The 22,970-nt window shown below is 38.3% G+C and overlaps 1 protein-coding gene across 2 annotated transcripts in view; it reads right to left on the minus strand.

The window, feature by feature from the left end:
* Nucleotides 1-1,213: 1,213 nt before the first annotated feature.
* Nucleotides 1,214-22,970, minus strand: part of RABEP1 (rabaptin, RAB GTPase binding effector protein 1) — a 50,120-nt gene continuing 28,363 nt past the window's right edge. For both annotated transcript variants that reach the window (XM_033004064.2, XM_042791538.1), the window contains exons 5-18: nucleotides 21,746-21,865; nucleotides 18,710-18,845; nucleotides 17,754-17,932; nucleotides 16,697-16,822; nucleotides 13,611-14,078; nucleotides 11,310-11,414; nucleotides 10,470-10,586; nucleotides 9,097-9,195; nucleotides 7,521-7,661; nucleotides 6,597-6,786; nucleotides 6,247-6,302; nucleotides 5,302-5,400; nucleotides 4,429-4,545; nucleotides 1,214-2,227 (exon numbers count right to left, since the gene is read on the minus strand). In XM_033004064.2, coding sequence (XP_032859955.2) covers nucleotides 2,126-2,227; nucleotides 4,429-4,545; nucleotides 5,302-5,400; nucleotides 6,247-6,302; nucleotides 6,597-6,786; nucleotides 7,521-7,661; nucleotides 9,097-9,195; nucleotides 10,470-10,586; nucleotides 11,310-11,414; nucleotides 13,611-14,078; nucleotides 16,697-16,822; nucleotides 17,754-17,932; nucleotides 18,710-18,845; nucleotides 21,746-21,865 — 2,055 coding nt within the window. In that variant the 3' untranslated portion in view covers nucleotides 1,214-2,125. The remainder of the gene's footprint in view (nucleotides 2,228-4,428; nucleotides 4,546-5,301; nucleotides 5,401-6,246; nucleotides 6,303-6,596; nucleotides 6,787-7,520; nucleotides 7,662-9,096; nucleotides 9,196-10,469; nucleotides 10,587-11,309; nucleotides 11,415-13,610; nucleotides 14,079-16,696; nucleotides 16,823-17,753; nucleotides 17,933-18,709; nucleotides 18,846-21,745; nucleotides 21,866-22,970) is intronic.

Raw genomic sequence — 22,970 nt, forward strand, 5'->3', positions numbered from 1 at the left:
GGCCCATGCTTTTTTCTTCAAAGTTCATTCAACAGAACAGGACCCTAACCACTGGAAAATGGAAGCAAAACATCTGGTATTGGATTTATGCATCAGGAGGCAGCTGCTGTCACCTCACAGTTCAGCAAAGAGTGAGAAAGGTTAAAAACCCCAAAAGCTGGTAATAGCCAATTAATAAAGGAACTAACCCACATTTCTATTTCACTTTTAACTAAGTGTCAGCTTAAGATGATGACAACTCTGCCCTCTATTAGTCCAGTCACTACTAAGATAGGAAAAATGGCTTTTGAGTGTCAGGATTATGAAAGGAATTAATTGCTGGGGTGAATAAAATGCTTTAATTCTTGCAATGAGTGACAAGGAATTGAGCTCGTATGTGTCTTTTTGGCTGTTTTTAAGGCATTCCTCTTCAAAACCACTGGTTCTAACTTTGTTAGTAGCAGGATATACACTGCTAAAAATAGGATTTAAGCACTTAAAATATAGTTATGTGCATTACAGTTTGGAGCATTTTCTGCCACTTCTAGTTTTCTTCATCACCTTCAGATCTATGGCCAAGTATGTAAAGAAAATCAATAAACGATGGAGGACAGTCAAGTTATAAATTTGGGACAGGAGTGATCTGCTCCTTCAGCCTCCCTTCTTTTAATCAAGTTGTAAGTAGGGGCCAGTTCAAGAACTCAGTTTGCACCACCAGTATTAGCAACACCTGCAGCTGTCCACGAAACCATCGCTATCCAACTGTGTGCATGAAAGTCCAACAAAAGGAGAAAAAGGAGGAGGGAATGGGCGTGTTACTGCCACACGTTTCTAGAACAAGAAACCCAAACCTAGCACCTGATTGATCACCAGAATTTCTTGGCTCTGCTGCCATGTCACATACCGCAATTCCAATGTATGGTCAGATGTAGGAGTCAGCTCTGAGCAATACCACGATACCATGTAGAAGTAAGAGATGCACTGTACCTTTCGAGCTTGAACCAGCAGAACATCGCAGCTCCATCGCGTTTGTGCTCTGGGACTGAGCACGATCGCTGCTTCGCAGGCTGAGCCGCCCCGGGGAGCGGGGTGGGGCTCCACGCCGCGCCGGGCACCTCCCCGTGCCGGGGGGCAACCTCCCAGCTGGGCTCACCCACCGGAGCACCGCCGACCTGCACAACCCCCTGCCAATGCTCAGACAGTGCACAGGAGCCTTACTGGGGGGGGAGGGGGGTGTTTTTGTTTTTTTTTTGTTTTTTTTTGTTTTTTTTTTAACAGAGAAGGGATTACAGGTACTGGTCAGCTTTAGAGATGAGAAGGAACCAGTTGTAGTTCCATATTCTAAATTACATTTGTGAAAAGAGATTACAAAACAGTGCATTTCTTGTGCTTTTCTTTAAGTATCAGAAGTCAACAGAAAAATTTCAAGGAGCTAAATTCTCAGTACATTTTTCATTTTTTTTTTGGATTAGCATTTATCTGTTCAGGACACACACAGCTCATTCATGTCCACCATATTTCAGCAGCATCCCAATTCTTCAACACAAAGTCAATGGTTAGGAAAAAGAAAAAAAAAGTACTGAGTTATGAAATAAGATCGATATCCAGTGTCCTGCTAATAAAGTCATATTTTAATATAAAATATTCATACAGCATACTCTACACCTCATTCTCTCTGCTAGCTGAATACTGTTACTGACTATTCAAACAGAAAAACTTCAACCACTTTGCTCTTCAATGTTTTGGAGGGACAATATGGTTTCCAGCAGCTACTCTGATCACAGTAGTGGGGGAAAAGGAAAGAGGGAAAGACGGGGTAAATGTTCCAAAACTCTCTATTAGGTTACGAAGTCGGCTGAAAGAGGGGAAGTTTTTCAGAATGTAAGGACTGATCCCACTCAGTGGAACATGAAACACCACGCTCATTAGTGTTTCCATTAGAAAGTTCTCCTTCCTACACTGCAAGTCACCCTTGTGCTCTCTTCCTGCCCAGTACAAAACCTTCTTCCCCTCTAGAAACAAAACTTAGTCAATGCTCCCCTCTGTTGTCTTCTGCTCTTTCGGTTAGAGTTAAATAATAATTAATGTTGCTATAAAGATGAGTTAAAAACCCCAAATGCAGCCTTGGAGCCCGCTCATCAGGATGTCATGTTTCAGGAAGCTGATTAATGTCCGTCAGTTTTGTGTCATTCAGGATTGCACGGATTCTCTCCAGGGAATCTGCCTGCCGGATCCGCTCCAGCTGCACCTACAGAAAACCAACAGACGCCATTGAGCCAGTAAAGCGTGCTGATGCCAGAACACAGACCCCTAACCAGAACGTCATCAACCCCTAGTACTTGTGCAAGCACGAGGGACATCAAACTGTCGTCGGCTGCAAAATGCAAGGTGTGACGGAGCACAAGCTTAATTTCCAACCAAGAATGGGAGGCAGGAAGATGTAAGGTAGTTGTGGTTTTAAACTAAAAAGCCCCTTTCGGGGGTTGGGGGCTCAAGCAAGCCTTCGTCCTTGCTCTGTGTTTTGCCTAATTACCAGTCGCTGACACCGTACCAGCCAAACTGGAGGAGAAGTGCAAAGCAATGTCAGCTTTCACAGAAAGGATGTAAAGGGAGTGCAGACCTGCCTGACACACGCCTTCAAGCCTCGCCAGATCAAAGCTAAAACGCCTCTGGAGGAAACGCCCCATTTCCAAGCTCACTCCTGGTACTTGCTTTTCCAATAATCTATCTTAAGCTACTTCTCATATGCTGACAAAGTGCCCAGCAGAACTGTGTTGAAATGAGTACAAGAGAGATGACTTGTTTTTTTTTTTTTTTTTTTTTTTTTTTTGTTTTTTTTTTTTTTTTTTTTTTATTTCATTCAAACTTTCACATTCTTTGCATTAAGATCTGGGCTTTCAGTTGTAAATTCCCAACTAGTGATTAAATGATTTTTAGCCCTTCTTCTCCATTGCTGATACCTAATTTGGGCAGTGGACACCTCATACAAGGGATACTCGCCCAGGCTCTCCACTGACGAGGTCAGGGAAGGAAATAACCCTGCCTGGCTAACAAGAAACCATAATCCTCATCGGATGGTAATCTCTCACGTTACACAGCAGATCTTGTACTACGTACGGTGGAGATAGCACAAACCATTGTTTAAACTGAAAACACCAACTGCTGAGAAACTGATGTGTAATAACTGCCTAGGGGCAGAAAGAAAACACAAAATACAGAGCTACACCACCGGCCGAGCTCATCACTGAAGGCCTGTTACCTGCAAGTAACCAGGCCTGAACACCTGCAAGTTCTGGAAGAGCGCACCACGCACCTTCAAAGCGGTGTATATGTTTTTGCTCTAAGAACTGCATAAACCAGTACATGCAGTACTTTTAAAAAGAAAGAAAGAGAGGATGATGACAAGCAAGAACCAACTTCACTAGCAGGATAATTCAATAGTCTCCTTTGTCCTACCTAGTCCTCCAGAAACAGCCAGAACAGAAGAGGACAATTCCCTATTGTCCATCCAGCTAAAGTCTGTCTAGTAAACAGTCTCCTATTTTGTTTTAGTTCTCCAAATAAACCTGACAAATCAACTCCAAAAATTTGTGGGTTTAATTCTGTTGAATTTCACCAAGTAGACTGGCCAAGGGCTCAAAGAAAACAGTGCTGAGATTCAGTACCTCCTTTGTGAGCAATACTTCTAGTAAGCTGGAATGTGAAGGGGAGTGCAAATTCTAAAACCACAGGCACTAGAGGTGAGACCAATCTAGCCTGGCTTCTCGAGGAGATAGTCAGTCACTCTGCAAACACAAAACCCGCAGGTCCCTTTGTGCTCTCTACAGTGAACAGAGAGATCAGCCTGACAAACTGGAATGAGCCTTGATGAACGCCCCTGCCAAAACTTCTTCCTTCAGCCACCTCTTGGTATCCCATCACCAACCACAGGTGCCACTTTTTGGAGGAAATACAAGGATAGCAGTGACAACAGTGATGATAAGATTTTTAGATAGTATAAATAGAAAGCAGTAAATATAACAAGAAAGACCATTTCATATATTCACATCAAACAATACAAGTTCCTGACTTTATCCTCAAATATTTGCACCCTAATGATTTGCTATGAGAAGTAAAGTACTGGAAAAACAACAGGAGATGGACAACGAAATACTAGGGTCTGAAGGCACCATAATTTATGGCTCTCTACACTTCTGCTTATCACAGTAATTGTGTACCTTTGTTGCTGAGAATTGGTTGAAATCAAGCGATCAGATTAAAATCCCAGATAGACTTTAATGCTAATCTTATACTAGGAATATTTGGTTCATTTATGATACTAATAACTTTAAAAATAGATCATGAATATCAACATAAGAAAATTTACAGCTGCCACTTACTATTTTACACAGCTCTGGAGAAGTAAAGTAACAAAAGTAGCACCTTACAAACTGATTACACTTCCCTTACCTGAAGTGTCTGAGAAAGCTTCACAAAATCTCTCTGTACTTGCTCACTGACATCTAATTCAGTCTGCAACCGCTGAGCTTTATTCTTCTCTTCAAATACCAGCTGTTCAAGGTTTGCCTGAAGAGAAAAAGATTCTTTATGCTATGCTTAAACTGAGTGAAAAAGGTTAAAGCATGATACTAGAGCAAGGAAACATGGTTATTCTCAGAGTCCTAGCAAGAAATTAAACCAATTACTCTTTCTACACCCGATTTTCCTAACTGGGAAATCAGGGGCTAATATCCATGAGACAAACACCTTCATGAGATCGGTTGAAGCATGAAAAAGCCACATGTCTTAACAGCACTATGTCCAAGAATCTCAAAATAAAAAAGCAGATTTCTGAGTTTTAATGAAACATGACCACAGTTGAAGGGTGATAACTGCCGCTGAAAAGGATGTAACTATGTTGCTGTCTCAAGTTTTAGTCAAAAAAATCTCAGATCACAACTAATTCATCTGACTGCCAAAACAGGGCTCCTTCCTACAGCAACAATAAAACATTTATTCAGAAGTATCAAAGCATTCAAATCGAGGTTTGGAAGGTCAAGAAGCTTTCTGTACGCAGAAATGTTGCTGAAGACTAATTCCGGAAGACAATCCAAAAGAGGTATTCAAATTAGCAGCAATTCACATCCATTACTTTACAAATCCAAGTGCAAAGTAATTGGGATGATGATTTCAACCACATCCAGTGGACACTGTTTCACTGACAGAATCTTATCAACAACCAAAAGCTTCCTTTTTCATTCTTACATAGTGACACATTCTCTGACCACACTCTGATCATCACAGAAGATGCACATATACTTCATACGCAGACATCGTAGCTACCTTTGCTGCTGTCTCCTTCTTCAGCTGTTCTTCTAGAGTGTTTTTTGCTTCCTGCAGACTCTCCAGCTGCTGCAGGTTTTCCTGTGAAGAACTTTCCAACTATATTATAATAATAAAAAAAATATTAACTAAACCTCCTAACACTTCAATTTCTCACAGACCCTGCATAAAGGACATATAGCCTAGGGACTTAGGAATACAGCTAAATAATTTCTCCCTTTTCTTCCATTTCTTTCTTTTTGGAGCTGGAAAGAAATGTCCAGTCTTGACATTTAGGTTATTACTGGGTAGCCTGTTGTTAGTTAGGAATTAGTTAACCCAAAATTTAGGTTACAGATTAATAAACAGACAAAATACCTTTTAAGGAACAGAACTATGAACATGTACCAGTCCTACACTGGCATCAGTACAGCTATTCTGCCCTTCGAGGTTCCAGGCATGACCTTATGCATTTCCTATGCAGGGTCACAGAAGCTACAGAGGTGCACCTACACTCTTAGTTGATACGAAGAGTTGCAGTAGACTGAGAGTGTCCAGCACAGTGTCAGTGCCTTCAGTAAGTAAATTTGTGCAAATGCAGAGACTGGTGTTCCTTCTTACAGAAAGGAAAGGTCATCTACACAAATAAGCCAGCCCTCCAGCATCCCACAGGCACGCCGAGATGAAGGAACAATAATGTTGCATGTTTCAGAATTCTCTCCTTAGTTCAGCTCTTTTCCCCTCCCAATACTGGGCATACTAACCATCATACAGAAGTATATCTAAAGTGTTACTGACACCTCAAAGGCAGATGGGAAAAAACATTCATCTTCTCTGATATGAAGAGGTTGATGTCAAGGACAGCAACAGTGTCACTGATAGAACTAGCGGAAAAAGAGAATCCTGTTCTCTGTTTTTTTTAAAAAAACCCAAAACCAAACATCCCGCAATGGAAGGGCTCCTCACCTGTTCCTTTTCCAATTTTATTCTTTCCAGTTCAGCTTTTAAATTGGAAATGGAAGCTGAAAAGCAAGAATATTGAAGCTTAAATGCAAGAAAAACAGGGTATGTCCAGTTGCCTGTGTTTATATTTGTTAATATCTCAAGGAGAATTAAGCACATGCTACATCAAGGGTATCTCAAAAGTAAACAAATAATTGTACTTTTGTTTTCAGCTGCACAGCTTTGCTGTATCTGCTATCAAAATCAGACAGTATTTGAAATTCACAAAAGTCTACTTACCACAAAATGAGATCTTCACTTATCTTACTAAATTTCTAGTATTCCTATTTTGAGAATGTTTTACCGCTGCTCACCTATTTCTTCTTTGCAATTCTCTATTTCCAGCTGCAGAGTTTCCTCTATATTTTCTTTCAAATATTGTTCAGCTTGAATCTGTTCTTTTAAGAATAAAATCTCCGCCTTAAGTTTCTCTTCAAGGTGATCTGCTGCTGTCCGCACACCAATTATGTCTTCACGATATTTTAAAATCAGCTCACGGAGCTCCTGAATCAATGATTAGCAAGAATTTGTATTATGATCTTCAGATACACACAGTACTACATTTATCAGCACACCAGCCAAAGACAAAGTTATGCTACCCCAAGGCTTGTCCCACCATACCAGATCTTGCATCCAGCAAGGGATTTAAGCAAAATTGCAAACTGCTTGCTTGGCCATAGTAAACGAAGAACGTGTAAAGATTCAGGTCCCCACAGGCTTATGACCCTCTCCTCCCCCTGCCCTTCACCCCCTACAATCTTTTAAGCTTGACATGCTTGAGCATAAGGGAGTGGCCGTGAAAAGGATGACAAGGCTTATCGTTATTCAAAGCTCAGGATTATTCCTGATCTTAATGTCTGGACAGAAATTAAAGTGACTGATTTATCTTAACTTACTGAATCAATATCTACATTGGAGCCATGGTGACTGAATACTTGTGTGCCCAGTTGCAAAATACAGTTTAAACTAGCCAAACTGGGATAAACCCACACTCTGCTGACAATAGAGCAGATGTCATGCCCTAGTTAACTCATTTTATTATGATCTATCCATACCCTGAAGCACGCTCATGGCACAGTGGGATCAGACTGCTGATTTTGTACCTCACAGATTTACAGGGTTAAAATCCAGATTACTGTTCGTTGTGCTATTCGAGTCAGCTTTTTGATAAAGAAGATTCTTCCAGTGAGATCTAGTCATGTGCATTATTTGTGTTAATGATTTAAGAAATGTTTTACCTCTGCTGCTTCTGGTAGAATGAAATCTTCAGCTTGCTGTAAAGACACATGCAAGCTATGTTTTCCTTGAAGACTTTCATTATCTTTTTGCAGTCTCACCAACTCTTCTGAAACCTGCTCCCTTGACTGTGTGAGGACAGCCTCCAATGAAAAGAAAAGCATAAATTCTCACTTAGGGTTGTGCTCAGATCTCATCATGCCTCATTTACTATCACTGCTTTCAAAAGTCTGGTGAATTGATATTCTTTGTAAAGAAGGGAAACAAAATGATTGTGTGAGGCAACATGATCGGTTCTCTCTTGCCTGGCCTATGCACCAGAAATAAAGGCAAGATCAATCTTAACTGTACAGGCAAATAGGTGGAAGCAAGTAATAAATACAGCACTGCCAAGTCTCCCAGTTTTCTTTCGTATTTATCCATTAGCTAGCTGTGCTCATGGAGGAGGGGCAGGAGGGAAATCACATGTGGTTTTGGGAGCTGGCAGTGATGTTTATTAAAATCACGTAACAGCTCAGCTGTAATATCAGGTTATTCAAAAACCTTAAACATTCATCCTGAAACTTTCAATGCTAAGTGTCTGCCTCCCACTGTCTTTTGGGGAAGACATCAAAACAGCTGATCCCTTGTAAAGAAAAAGGATTAAGAAAATACGGTTTTGCTTGCATTACAAAAGAAAAATTCAGCAAACTTTTCCGAGAGGAATGGTTGCTTCAGTATTGGGAAACAGGGACTTGAACTCTGGCAGAAGCTGCCCTTTGTATTTTAGGTGGACAGCATGAAAAGCTTATTCAGACCAATACATTTTCCGAATCTCCTGCATGTCCATTAGGCGTGCTCTCACGCAGAACATCAAACAGAACATCTCTACAAGCAATGTTCTCATGCCCTACAGACAATCTCAGAGCCCAGAAATGCAATACTGGGACTCATGAGAACGAATGCTCTTAGTCTCCACAATGCTGCGTGAGGGGGGTAAAAAAGAAGAAATATGATTCTTATACAGAAGAGAATTAATTGTTCTAAGGAAGTTAGACTTTGTTTTGTCCTAGAAAATGAGGTCCTATTCTTATTCTCTGGCTTAATTCCTATAAGATGCTCAAAATAGTTTTAAAAAAAGTAAGTTCCCATACATATCTTTCTGGGTGTTAGGGTTGACATTTTAAGTCTGACCTGCAAAACCGTTGAACACTCATCTCTAAAACTCAAGAAATTATTCGCTAGTGATGATGCTTGAGAATCCTAAAAAATTGTCTTGAGAATCTACTCTGTCTTCAGATCTGAGGTGAAGTAAGATACTAAATGAGCACAGAATGTACATAAGGGGAAAAAGAAGTTGACTAGTGATGTCCATATTAATTAATATGCATACTCACAAAAAGTATGACAGACTGACTCTACAAACTGTTGCAGGTTCAGCACTTGCTATCAGAGATCAGTATCTTTACACGTTAAGATGCACAGCTCTCTCTAGCCAAGCTTGGCTGGGCAGCGAGACAGTCTTTTACAAACACATTGAGCTCCAAAGGTTAGACAAACAGCGCTGTTCAAGAGATCTCTGGGCTTAAGCTGTCTTACCATTTGCTCCTGGACGCTCCTCTTTGCTTGCGAAAACGCCTGCTGTAGTTCACTGAGGAAGTTCTCCGACTTTTGACATTTAGCCATAAGCAAAGAGATCTTAAAAAAATGAAAATCCACACAGAGAAAGATTTTGAAGAAGAAATAACCATTTAAGTTCTCTTGACTGTTATCATTGGTAATACATTCTTTGAAATGTTAAATCATTCCACTGAAGTTTACTTTGTTACTTCCTTACTCAATAAAACAGTAATACAGCTCAAGTCAGTAAGAAGAGATGCTGTGCTTCTATACCAGTAATATACTTATATCCTATTTACCAAACTCTAAAAAACCAAATAAACAGTTAATTCTAATCAAACTCGAAGGTAAGCCAGTTCAGAGAGACTGAAGGGAAACTGTAGAGCTACTAAAGTTTTCAGCATTTTATTTAAGGTAATATTTGTACCTTTCTCTGAAAGCACAGATCTTCAAAACTTTACAATTAAGTTATTCTACAACAACACATGCTTAACAGCAAGATTAAGCATTATTTAATGAAGAGCAGCCCAGTACAGCCAAAAGAACAAATATATAAACATATTCCTGTCATCTAAGATAGACTTTGTCTAATGACTACTGTTTCCTTAGTAAGAAATACCCCACAGGGTGGGATGGAAGAGAGAAAGTCTTCCAGCTCAAGTGAAGTAAATTCAGGGTCATGTGCATTTACTTAATATTGTAATCTTTAATAGGCCAAAGATGAGGACTTAAAAGAAAAAAAAAAGTTTTCTTTTTAAAAAAAAGCTATGATTACCACACATCCAATTTGGCTCTGTTGTTCCAGAAGAGTTATGGACACATCTCAGACTGAAAAATCTTTTCAGCAGGCTACAATTTTCAAGTAGGCTAGTGCGTATTTGGACCAACTACTGTTACTGCCTGCTCAGCTACTCATTAAGTGCATGTCTTCACCACAAGTCCATTAACTGGGTGTCCAGTGTTGACCAGAGCAAGTGGTATGAACAGTACCACTCTTCTACCGACAGGGACAGTGACCAAGAACACTGGGCTACTTTTGTATGTTTGAGTGATTTCATACACAGGTCACTTAAACTCAAAAACTACTCAAATTACAATAATCACCTCTAATGATTTCAAGATTAGAGATGTAACTTTAGGGCCAAAATTGGATAACATGATACTGGAGACATGTCAGACTTCTCTAGAAACTGTGGCAGACTTTGCTGGAGCATAACTAACCCTAGAAATTCTCATTTTTGTTGCCTCTACAGCAGGTAGTCCATCCACATCTACCAGAAGACAAGTTCTTGTTACATGCTTTTGAATAATATTTCATGATTCCTACCACCTTGGTTACAAAATGCTTGTACCTGGTTAGAGGAGTCTTCAGCACTTTGTTTCATGTAATCCTCTAACTCCTGTTTATCTTTCATTGTCTTTTCCAGCTGGTCATTAGCCTGCCTCAGCATCACCTGCAGCTTTTTCACCTGTGTTGTTACAACAAAATAATTTAATTTTCCATTCTTTTGGTGAACATAACCTACCCGATCACACTCCCAAACCACAAAACAAAATCCCTCTGCAACCCAGAAGCTCCTTTGTTGTATGCCTGAGGCAGCCTGCATCACAGTTACACCTATAGGGAAATATGGGAAATCAAACTGCACTGGACCATCGCTATGTAATGACTTATTCCAAAGCAGAATGTGACTCATGCCTTCCATACTCATCTGAAAATTGTTCTTCAGTATATGGCAGGAAACAAGCATCCTCCAATACTTTACAGTCATTTTATACTGCTAGGATGAGGTTCTCTAATTTTTCCTTTGCTGTTAACAATTCTCATAGTATCAAAGATAATAGAATTTAATGCACGACAAGCATTTTAGAATATAAATTATGAAAGATACTGACTTCAGCATGAGCACAACACTTTTTATAGAACAGTGCCTTTCCTGCATGGTCTTATAGCACTGGACATAGTGGTTCTCCAAGGTGAATCCTTAAGAAATATATACACATGGTGCTCATGACCACACACCACTAACAAATTAGGTTACGTGAACCAAATGTCAGAAGTCATCCAGATTTTAAGTATGTTGACATTGTTCAATTAAAACAAATAAATCAAACAGCAGATGGCTCATTGTTCATCCTTCATAGTTTGAATAGCTACAAAAATCTTGCTAAAGCTAGAAGAGAAATCCCACCTGGTCTCTTGTCTCAGCCTCCTGAATCTGGATACCTTGCAACTGCTTCTCATAATTCGAGCACATATCACAGCGTCTACCCAGCTTGTTCCCTGCATTCTGCACCTGGAGAACACAGAGTTATCACCTGCCATAAAGGCCATAAAATTCTTCAAGGAATGCAGGAGTGCTACATACCCTCTGGTGTGTTGTGTGGTCATAAAATATTACAGATAAAAGACAGTTGCAGAATCACGTAATGACAAGATTAAATTGCTCTAAAAGTAAAGGGTAATGTAAATCAGCTGCAGGAGATCAGCTTTTCCTGGCATGAGTCCCACTATTAGCACAAAAGCAATAAGCCATGACATGCAAGAGTTCATCAAGTCATTCAGTGTGTTATTTTGAAATATATGACTTAGTTACCTGTACAGAAACAGACAATCTCAGAAAAGTTTTCAACAGGCCACAGTATTTTTTCATGAAATTATTTTTGTATTACAAATCACATTATAAACACAATACTACAGCGTTTGGGTATGGGGGGGGGGTTGTGTGTTTTGTTTCGGGTGGTTTGTTTTTTGGTTGAGTTTTTTGTGTTAATTTTTTTAAATCAACACAGAGCAATTAAAAAGCAAGTCAGTTCATCAGGTCAGGACTTCCTTAAATCTTTTTCCTCCTGTAACTGAGCTTTGAATATTTCTCAATGGCATATACTAATTTTGTTCTACAACAGTCATCAAGCTTTATTTACTTTTTAATACACTCCTCCAGTATTGCTCAGTATCAGAGACTGAATAATCAGCTAAAAGAACAACTGGGAAAGAATGAAGTAGGCAGATTAAAAAAAAAAAAAAAAAAAAGAAAAACCAAACAGGAGAAGGGGAAAAAAAAAAAAAAAAGGTGTTGGAGTGTGCAGCCACAAAACAGAGTAAACCAGCTGCCATTTTGAAATCATAAAAGTCTTGGCCAAGGGGACAAAAGGAAGTTTTACTAATGCCCAAGCTGCAAGTCAGGTTTGAGCTGAAATCATATTTGTATTTGCTGCTCTATGTCCCACCCACCCAGAGTGGCATTCACATACCCTGCCTGCGCTCCTGCCTCCAGAAAGACGTGGGAAGCTGTGCATTTCTTTTCTGAATTCTAAGAAAGGGTTGGAGTAAAGTGTCATCGAAATGTCAACAGGGCAAGGAAATACTGAAGAGTAGAGGATTTAACTCGTCTCTGAGATCACCGTGCTGTAATTTCTCCAGATATTACACATTAGCGACAATACAAAAAAAAGGCAACTTTACTATGGGTTTGGAGAGACCTCCTAAGTAATGATTTGCAGATAAGTTGAATTCCAACAAGCTGAGGGAATAAAATATCACTAGTTCTTCATTCCATCTGTCCCTTGCTTGGCCTCTTCTCTTTCACTGCATTCTTACATTCCTTTTTTTTTTTTTTTTTACCCCCCATCTTGTCTTCCTTTTCAACCATTATGGATTGTTATCTCCCCCCCGCCTTTTCTTCCCCATAAAGTGTTGCTCCTTGGCCTCTCTTCTTCTGAAAGACTAATCACATGAGCCCCACAATGCTCCTCTTTTCAGCAAGAAACCAAATGCAAGCTTTGAAGTGGCATCATATAAAGCTCCTAAAAAACTGACAGGCAGAACACCCAGAAGCAACAATTTCCTTGCTCACCCATACTGAAACTGGCACAGTGTTAAATCTAATCTGCTGCTTGTTGCTCTCAGGAATTGGCTTCTGATGATGCAAGTTCCCAACAATTTTCTGAAGCGTCCTTTGTGGTAGCTTTGTGTGCTATGCATATCTTGGCTGCTCATTTCTAAATTGCATTCCATGAACAATCCTCAGTAAAACTCCTTGGTGTACATAACAGCAGTTAGCTCTGTTCCTTTTGTTAATCTTTGCGTTTTCCAAGTCACCCCCAGTTGCACTCTAAAGTCCTTTCCTCAGTCTTCCATTTTCATTTTTTTCTTTGAGTTCTCCCATCTTTTTTCATCCCCTCACATATTTGTGAAATCAGCCGCCACCTCTGCCAGACCCTCTCCTAAGTGCAAAAATATCCTGTATTTAGTAAAGCTGACTTTCCCACGAACAGGGTGAACCAGTACAGTTTACATCAGATATGCTTTACCTACAGAAGTATTTCAAGGGAGAAAATTGAATAGCTACGTAAGATGCTACCTACTTCCTTCTGCACCTGACTCAGTGTAAAGCAAATTAGGAAGAGATTTCACCTAGTAGACAGCCCACACCCGAGGCAGCCCTGCCACGCAGGCAGCGGTCAGAGCAGATGCTGCAGTGGGTACTCACCTCCTTCTGCAGTAGGTTCCACTCCGTCTCGCTAACCAAGCGGTAACCGCTAGGAGACACATAAGCGCTTTCTACCCCTTGTGTAACACTGGAAAGAAGTGAAGCAGTCTCTTCTTGCTCTGGTGTCATTGCTTTGATTGCTTTTTCTTGATCTTTGGTTAACATGAACCCACTCGGCATTTGCAGAGACCCAAGGGAAGCTGTATCAAAGTTCTCAGACACTGAATCTGCTCCAACAAGTGGTCCAAAATCTGACTCGTCCAGGTTCCCAGCAGATTTTGCTTTGTTGTTGTATCCTAAAGCTTTGGACTGTAACGATCCAGATGTCCCCAGACTATCTGTTGACTGTGCTCTCCGTAGTCCCTCTTTAAACATATCATTATCCGATTTATTGAAAGATTCGCCAGAAGAAAGCAGCAAGTCTGCATCCAATGAATGGACTGAGCCATGGGCGCTATTTACATGCACCTGGAATTGAAAAACAAGGAAGAAAAAAATTACATACTCCATTCGAGAAGCATGGTAGAAGAGGAATGCTGGACACTAATTATCAGACATGGTAAAGGGAAATTTAAATTGGCTTTGACAAGAACATCTGGTCACTAAGCTTAAGATGACAGAGAACTGAAATGTACCAGTTAGACCTAAAGAACAGAACAAACAAGTAAAACCAAAAAAAGAGTCTTCTGTTAACAGAGTGCTTTTATAAGAATCTGTCTTCCTGCTGGACAAGCAAGGACACAGTCACCTCACATCTTCCAGTATTTCAATCAAGGTGCTTCTACCACTGAAGAGATAGAGTTGCAGCATCACTTCTAGAACTAAAATCTACACAACAGAAGGCAAATGCTCCACTTTCACAAGTAAATTCAGAAGTCTTTCGTAAAACGAAAAACTTTACATTAACATAAAAATAAATGGAGAATGATATACTTAAAATCTACTCTATACTAACAAGTGGATATTCTTCTGTTTCTTCCTTCTGCTTTGAGTGTCTGACAAAACACTGTAAGAGAAAGAAATATTTTCTTTAAGAGATTATTTGTTCATAAAATGAAAAGGGAAAAGGCTGGGCTTAAACAGAAATGTATCCTGGGGAATACCAATACCAAAAGCCACACTAACTGTCCTGTGACATATGTAAGGCACTTGATATATTTTTATTTATTTGTAGCACTGAAAAGAGAGCAGTAATGCTTTATTTGAAAAGCATCTGAGTGCTTTCAAAATACTTTCCAATATATTATGCACTTCTGCTTTGCCATTAGGCATTTCAAGAAAATAACACTGAAAACAAGCCTCTTAAGAAAAATAATTATTTATGAAATAGGTCCAGCAGAGACTAGCAGGCAGCTGGTACTTCCACAGAGATGTTTGTAACTTGTAACTACATATTATGTACTACTGTTTTTATGACTGTTGTAAATGCCTTGCTTTAATCATTTTTAAGCGTAATATTTATAATTACCTGTATATATATGAGCTCAAGTTCATAACAAAAAGGTCAAGAGACTACAGACATACAAAATTGCATCTTCAGACAACAACTGTTTGGTGATACAGTTTCCAAATCATTTTGTTTGTATTGCAAACTACTCAGCAGAGAAGAGCTCAGAAGTCAAATCATGAGAAGTTGTAAGATGACCAATAATGTGATTCATTACCACTTGAAAACACATTCTACACAGGTAAAAAAGGCCACAGATAGCAATAAAACCAAATCCATAAGCAAAACCAAAACCACTCTGGAATCTATGCCCTTTCTCAAAATATAAAAGTTTCCATTATGTATAATTCCTAGAATTAAAATAAATGTTGTGATTAAGGAATGAAAGAGTATTCTAGGAACTGAGATTAAAGAACACATCAGAAGATAATACTTTTGTTCACCAACAATATGTCTCATTTGCATATCTGGATACAGAAGTGTTACAATACAACACTACTTGAAATAGAAAGTTGGATCTTTACTGTAGGATAAACTGTAGAACTAGATCTTAGCTACATTTAGATGTTATGATTCCGAACATCTTTCTGCATTCTGAATTGTTATAAATCATTGACAAAAATAAAGGGCAGATGCTATAAAGAAGTATATACTTTTTTCCCTTCAAAAAAGATAAATAAACCAGGCGAAATGCTGGCTCACACTGCAAATTTTCAAGTGTCTTGAAGCTTACATAAGCTTCTATAGCACAAAGCCTGGTTTGTTTTTATTAATTTGTCCCTATTTTGATTTATAAAACCAAAATGGGCCCGTCAGATGACCAGATTAACAGGCAAACTGCCGATTTTTATATTGTTTCCAAGTTCCAACCTGTGTGTTCATTGGACTCGTTTCTTCAGAAGTGAAAAGCTTAGGCAAATTTTAAATGCAATTTCAGCTTGTCCTAGTGTATGACTGTTTACAACACCCAAATGGCTTGCTAATGACATCCAGCAGCATCACTTTTTCTGGATGTTATAATGGCTTTACTAATATAGCTCAAGCAACTTCCGCAAAAACTTGGTGCTGAGCCCCAGCTACTGGCTTGCCTTAAAAAAAAAAAAAAAAAAAAAGCTTATTTTTGGCTGCTAGACAGATGTGGTCAAAAACCTCAGCTCACAGTTGGATGTAGCTTAATACACACAGACATACACATCATACTATTTTGCACATGCTAAGCAACTGGCTAACCTCACAATCAATGATCTCAGGCTTGTCTAACCAGTTAGGTTTAGTACAGAATTCAACAAGTAGGTTAGCAAAGTGGCTACAATACCTTTGCTGAATGTTCACATATAACTGGTTTAATTCTGAACATTTAGTTGTGTTAGAACATGGTTATAAATCCCAAGAGCATTTAACAGCAGTTACCATCCAGAAAGCAAAATGTAAATTACAGTTTTTAATAGCACCTCTCAGGATTGTAAAGTACTGTCTTACAATCTTTATTAGAATTTATATATTCAAATGCAACTCCAAAGATTTTTCATTGCTTAAGAATTACAAGCTACAGAGAATAATGGGCACTAAGTTTGCATTTGTATTTATAATCAACACCCTGAGGTGCTCAAAGTCACTTTGGACAATCCAATTGTTTTACCTCTTCATTAGAGAGCTGGGTAAGGGTTTCCTCATGGGCTACAGAACAAGCAGCTTTCGTATCATCATCTGAATCTTTCTGCTTCTGCTCCTTTCTCTTGCTAAGCCTCTGCTGATCATCTTCTTCCTAGGAAACAGTGGTTTATAGAGAACTTCATATAAGCAGGATTCCATTTTGATGTAGCAGTTGTAACATTAGCTTTTATGATAAACTAAGCTACAAAGGTGACACTGGAAAAGATTATTTTGGTTAAAAACCCAGTATTTATCACATCAGGATTATTTTGGTTAAAAATCTAGTGTTCATTTCACAAGGCACCCAAACTGACTTAAACGAGAACTTACTTTTCAAGTGTCCTAGAATAATTTAATTCAAAGAACTTGTTACCTAGATGAAAATTCTTATTCGAAGGATTACCACATAAGTAACAAAAATAGCTGCTCACTGGCTATTGTATAGAACCTGATAATAGATCTGCATCACTAATGGACTCATTAACAGCCATTATACCATAAAACAAAATGTGAAAACTAGAAGTGCCTTCATCACTCTAAACAATGGAATATAACATATGGAAAAAGAATAAAAAAAAAGACATCATACAATAATACCAAGTCATAAAGCATGTATACAATGACTTGCATAAGCTGATTTAAAACCGAAGCTCTTAATTTATGCCTGGGCTAGGTACTGTATTGGAAAAACCTAGAAAGAAGTGAAACTTGCTATCCTAATATCCTTCACCCAGATTTTTTGCATCGTAGATGGCTGTTTCTTCCTCCGAGATTAATTTCTAGATATTATTATCTTTTCCTTTAACAATATTGACAACTTTACTTTTAAAGTCACTATATACATTAATATTAAAATATTTGCACAAATTGAGAGTTTGTTATAACTGTCAGCTGTCATTCAAATGGAGAATTTCTATTCAAACTGTCAACTATCATTTTTCGAAATATTAATACTTAAATAACTTGTGTCCAACATGTGATTTCCATACCTGCAACACCACATTAAATTAACAGCATTTAAAAAAAAAAAGGCAGAAAGTAACCTGATCCTTTTTTTTCAGTTCTTCAACTTGTCGGAGCTGCTCAGAGGTCAGAACAATTTCCATACGTTGCATGTCCCTCATCAGCAAACGCTGAGACTCCAAGAACTGGTCATTGGCTTTCTGCCATGTGTGTTTCAACTGGTTGTGCTGCTGTCGCTCTTGCTCTAAGAGATGGCAGACTATACAAAAATAGAAAGAGTTGTTCTGAACCAGAATTTTTTTAACCTCTTTTCCAAAGAGAGGCATTTTCATGAATAAAATAATTATTATTCTAATCAAGAACAGTCAGGCTTTGTTCAACAACTATTTAGGATGAAATAAGACATCATCTTAATTCTCAAACTTGGCTTGTGATTAGGGATGTATTACTAACAGTTCAAGATTGCCCAATTAGAAGACTAAAGCATTAACTTCATTCATGAATTCTAATAGTTTATTTCTTTTTTTAGTGCTGGTTTCAAAAGACTGTCTTCTACATCCCTATTTATTTCAACAAAAGGTTCCGGTTTTCATTCCCCTGCAGTGATTCTGCACTGTACTGGCATGCACGTACATTTCCACACCCATTCCACCACCAGGCATTCAGAATTGACACACATCAGGGAGACACATCAATACGTTATGGAAATAATGCTCATAATTGTACACAAATAAAAGACACCAGTAAAATCACTTTAATAGGAAGGATGCTTGCAATACTGTAAAAACTTAGTAAAAATTCAATACCATCCCTCAAGAGGATGAATGGCTCTGTTGTTTTTCTCTGTCATAAAAGAACTCCATGTTCAAGTCTTCTGTAAGTGTTTTAAGGGCTTTCACATTTAGAAGTACTGCTTCATCCCCCCCCAATTTCTTTAAATCCCATTCAAATAAGAAATCAGAAAGGAATTAATAGCTATGTCGTTTTTTTCATCCTTAGCGTAAAATAAATAAAAGTATCATTATTAGATAGGTACCTTCATGCAGTTCTTTCCGCAACTTCTCTGCATCTTCTTGCAGGACTGATTTTTGTGTGTTGAGAACTGCCACGTACATCTCTAAGTCTGTCCTACATGACTTCTCAGCTTCCAAGTAATGGTTCAGTTCTTTAACCTGAATAAAAAGAGGGAAATCTACCATCTCAGTGGGGGAACACTCAGGCACTTCCTTTTTGTTAGAAGTCAGTGTCGCCTGTTCAGGTAACATACAGGTGCTGAAGGACAAGTTTATTTCTAGAAATCACAAATATTCAACTATGAGCATGCAACTAGTACTTGTATTTATGTCTGAATAAATTACTCATTAAAATTCTGTTAAGTCAACCATATCAGTGCATTGCAGTTATGACTGTTGGATCACAGCAGTGGGGCTGAGCACACAGATGGCGAAGGAGCAAGTATTTAAGAAGAGCAGACAATGCAGTAATTCTTTAATCAGCGCTGATAAGCCAACAACTAAGTAGGATACAGAGATGGTTCAAAAAGAAGAGTAGTAATAGTCAGAAAACATGACTATGAGGCAAGCTTGAACTAAACCAGGGATGGTAAGCCTAAGAAGAGAGAAAACTTGGGGACAGACAAAAAAACCAACCCAAACATTCAAACCCATGAAAGACCACTGCAGAAAGAAAGGAAAATCTGTCAGTGAAAAGCAGTTACATCAAAAAAGACTGAAGAAATATACTATGACTTTTTTTCTTCTTTTTTGTTTTTTAAATAGCAAAGCTAACAGAACTGGAATGAACTTCCTGCAGAGACTGTAGAATCTCCAGTGAGAACCTTTTAAGACAGGGTTACATAAACATCTGCCAAACATGATGCTTGTAGAAATGGATCCCATCTTGGAGCGAGAAACAGCTTGAAAGATTTCTTTATGGCATTATTCAGTTTTATTTATGGTTTGCTGAGTCAGGAATCACAGGAATTTTTATTCTAAAGGAAACAAAGCCTTCAGACAATTCCTAACTGGCTCCACAGACATCTTCCTCAACACAGTTGGGGAGCCACAGACACCTACCTACTCAGGGTTCAAGATGGCCCTTCAGCTTTAAATTGCCATTGATGGCTGGGGACAACTTCTCCTGCCCTAGGATACCAAGCCTTCTATCTACTAACCTTTTAGCCCTTGAAATGGAGAAATCTGACTCCATGAGAGTCAAATTTGGGAAGGATGAAACAGGATGGGAGGAGAAAAAAAAAAAAAAAAAAAAAAAGAAAAAAAAAAAAGAGAAACACATTGTTTCACTAATCCAGCTAAATACTCAACACTGAAAACCAAAATGACACGACTCAAGCAGATCTGAGGGATCTCATCATGACCAACAGAAAAGCCAAACATTGCTTATTCTGCATGTCAGCCCTCATAGCTCTCTAGTAATACAAATCACGTAAATAATACCTTGCATTTTTATAGTGCCATAGATTAAAACACTTTAACAACTTCCTAAGTTTGCGCTTAAACATCTCCTTGCTAGAGACAAAATAGTATTTTTTTCCCATTAAGCTAAAAAGGTGACTTGAAATAGTACTATTGGCAATATCAGACAGGGGTAATTAAGCAGAATTGACCGCAGGTAGAAATGAAGGGTCTAAGTTATTTTATTTGGCAAGAATCACCATCTAAAGTGAGACTTCTTTAAAAACAATTCCCCAATAAACTAGAAACATGGATAAAGTGATTATTCTATTTTTTCAATAAATGTGTGCTTGTGTTTTACTCATCCCACAGAATTACATGCTCAGATCTTAGACAACTGACAGAGACACCAATGCAATTTCTGGTCCTGAAACACTATCAATTTTACCCAGGCCTTGCCTGTAATTTTTATAATCAAATTCAGCAGAAAGTTCTAGACTATTCTTAAGAAAGAAAAGATAAAAAAGGGGGGGGGGGGAAGGCATTTTGAGAGCAAGCAAGAAGAGGTTTGCATTTCCTCATCTTCCTCAAATTTATCCCAGCAATGAAAAGGAAGTATTATTTGCATCAAGAGAAAAAGTAGAACTACCTGAAGAACTATTATTCCTACAAACATTTCAATCTCAAAAATTTGACAAAGAATCTACGAAGAAGGAGAACACTCAATCCAGTAAAATTTTTCAGTTAAATGGATTACACTGTTCTCCCATATTTCAGACCAACCTCCAAGCTGGAATAAAAGTGGAGGTGGGGGGAAAGAGAAAGGTTTCCAGAAAGTGGTGAGTATCTATATTTAAAGAAGAATGCAAGTGACTCAGAATACAAGGTATTTATTTGTATGTCTTAATAACATCCACATGGTAAGTTACTTTGCAATTCCAGCCTATTTGGCTTTCAAGATAAAATATTTGTTACAGGAGACAACTTAATTTCTGTATAAAACAGTGCATTAAGTGCAACTATCTCAGTGATGTAGACAATATTTACCCTTCACCGCTGGTGAGAAAATTCAATAGGGGTTCTGACATATCTGGGGAATACAGGAATGCTAGATAAATCACTTACATTGATTTTTTTGGCAACAATGACCAGTATCCCTTTCTATGAATCTGAGGTTTCCTTAAATTTTAGGCACAAAAATTCTGGTGATAGTGCCTCAGTTTTATGCCCATGATTAGAGAATGAAATACAGCAGATGATGGATGGAAGTAGCTTAAAAGAATTCTGCCAAGTGCAAATCTTTCTGTGGCTGTAAGCATGACAATAATCTAAAGGTCAGACTGCTGGAGAGGTGCAAAGCATCTATTTTTCTAGACCTTTTTATTTTTCATTACTAGTAGACCTGAAGCTATGCAATTTAGGCTAAGCACAGATGACACACACACACATACACATGTAACACAACCCTCAAAACAAAAAGATGGGAAAAACACATATACAGGCCAAATAAGTTACTTATGCTACAGGAGAAAAGATGTATTGCACATGATGTTTCACAACACACCTTTTTTTCTCTTAAAAAATTTGACTTTACTTATCTGCATCAAACTAGCATGATGCAAGATATAAATTAGGACACAGTTACAACTCCACCTCACCTTTGATGCTTCTAACTCTTTGATTTTTTCTTCAGCTCCTGTCAGTTTCTCCTTTAGTGCTGCAATCTCTTTCTCCATAGGCATCACAACTGAACGCAGCTTCTCAGCATCTTCTTGGGCCTGAAATTAATACAATAAATTATGAATAACACATTATCATAGTTTTCACCTCAACAGCTTCCATTATCAGAGACATTTGGAGAAAATCTCTACGCCAACAAAAATAGCTGACTAAACTTCCACTTTCAATACTCGTTTTATTGCTATTTATGGAGTTCAGTAGTCATCTCTATGACAACTGGCTGACACTGCTCCATTCACAGCAGGCAGCTAAATTTTAAATCCATGTATGGATTAGGCTATGAATATCTGTTTTTAAAGAGAATGTTAGTTAATCTATCATTCTTGATACTTGAGAGAAAACTCATGGATCGGGCATCTCAAAACAGGTATACTTTTCGGTTATTAAAGGCCTAGCTGCCCTGTAACTAGTTGCCACAGAGCACATATAAAAAAAAAGTGTAACACAAGAACTGTATGGTGAGTTACTGGCCATTCATTTACTTACTCATGAAGTAAAAAGAATCTGCACTGTAATGCATAGTGTACCTTTGTTCTGTTTTGGAAGACCATTTCTCAACTTTAAATTACTACAGCATCAGGTTTTGGTGTTGTTGTACTAAATATTACAAAACTATATAGAGACAATTTATCAAAAACCCCAGAATTTTTCCAAAAAAGTACTTCTGAAAAGATCAAAGCAGGACAACAGAATGAAAAGACTGATATGAGGGGGAAGGGGGGAAGAAAAAAAAAAAAAAAAAAAAAGAAAAAAAAAAAAGGAAGACAAAGAGCCAGGCAAAAATAGCAAGAATTAAAATGAGAAATAGTGTTCTGCATTCAAATTCAGAACTGCACGTGTCAAAGGGTGGCTCTGATATCCCCATTTCTTAAATGCTCTGGCTTTCCTTCAGGGATGCATTAAAATCTTTCCAGGTGAAAGTAACAGCTCCCATAGACTTCACAAGCAGAACACTCAAATATTCGCCGCTGTAAAATTCTTCAGGCCACAAAGAATTTAAGCAACGCAATTTGGGTTGGTTTCATGTATGACATCTCAAAATGCTCAGTTGTTCTCTACCTTTACTGGAAGAACTCAGCAGGGGTGGGAAGGCAGAGAACTGTGTCCCAAAGCTGAAATTTCAAAAGATGACACTTTTCCTAA

This window comes from Tyto alba, unplaced genomic scaffold (assembly GCF_018691265.1).
Source record: "Tyto alba isolate M040663 unplaced genomic scaffold, T.alba_DEE_v4.0 Super-Scaffold_19, whole genome shotgun sequence".
Taxonomy (NCBI): domain Eukaryota; kingdom Metazoa; phylum Chordata; class Aves; order Strigiformes; family Tytonidae; genus Tyto; species Tyto alba.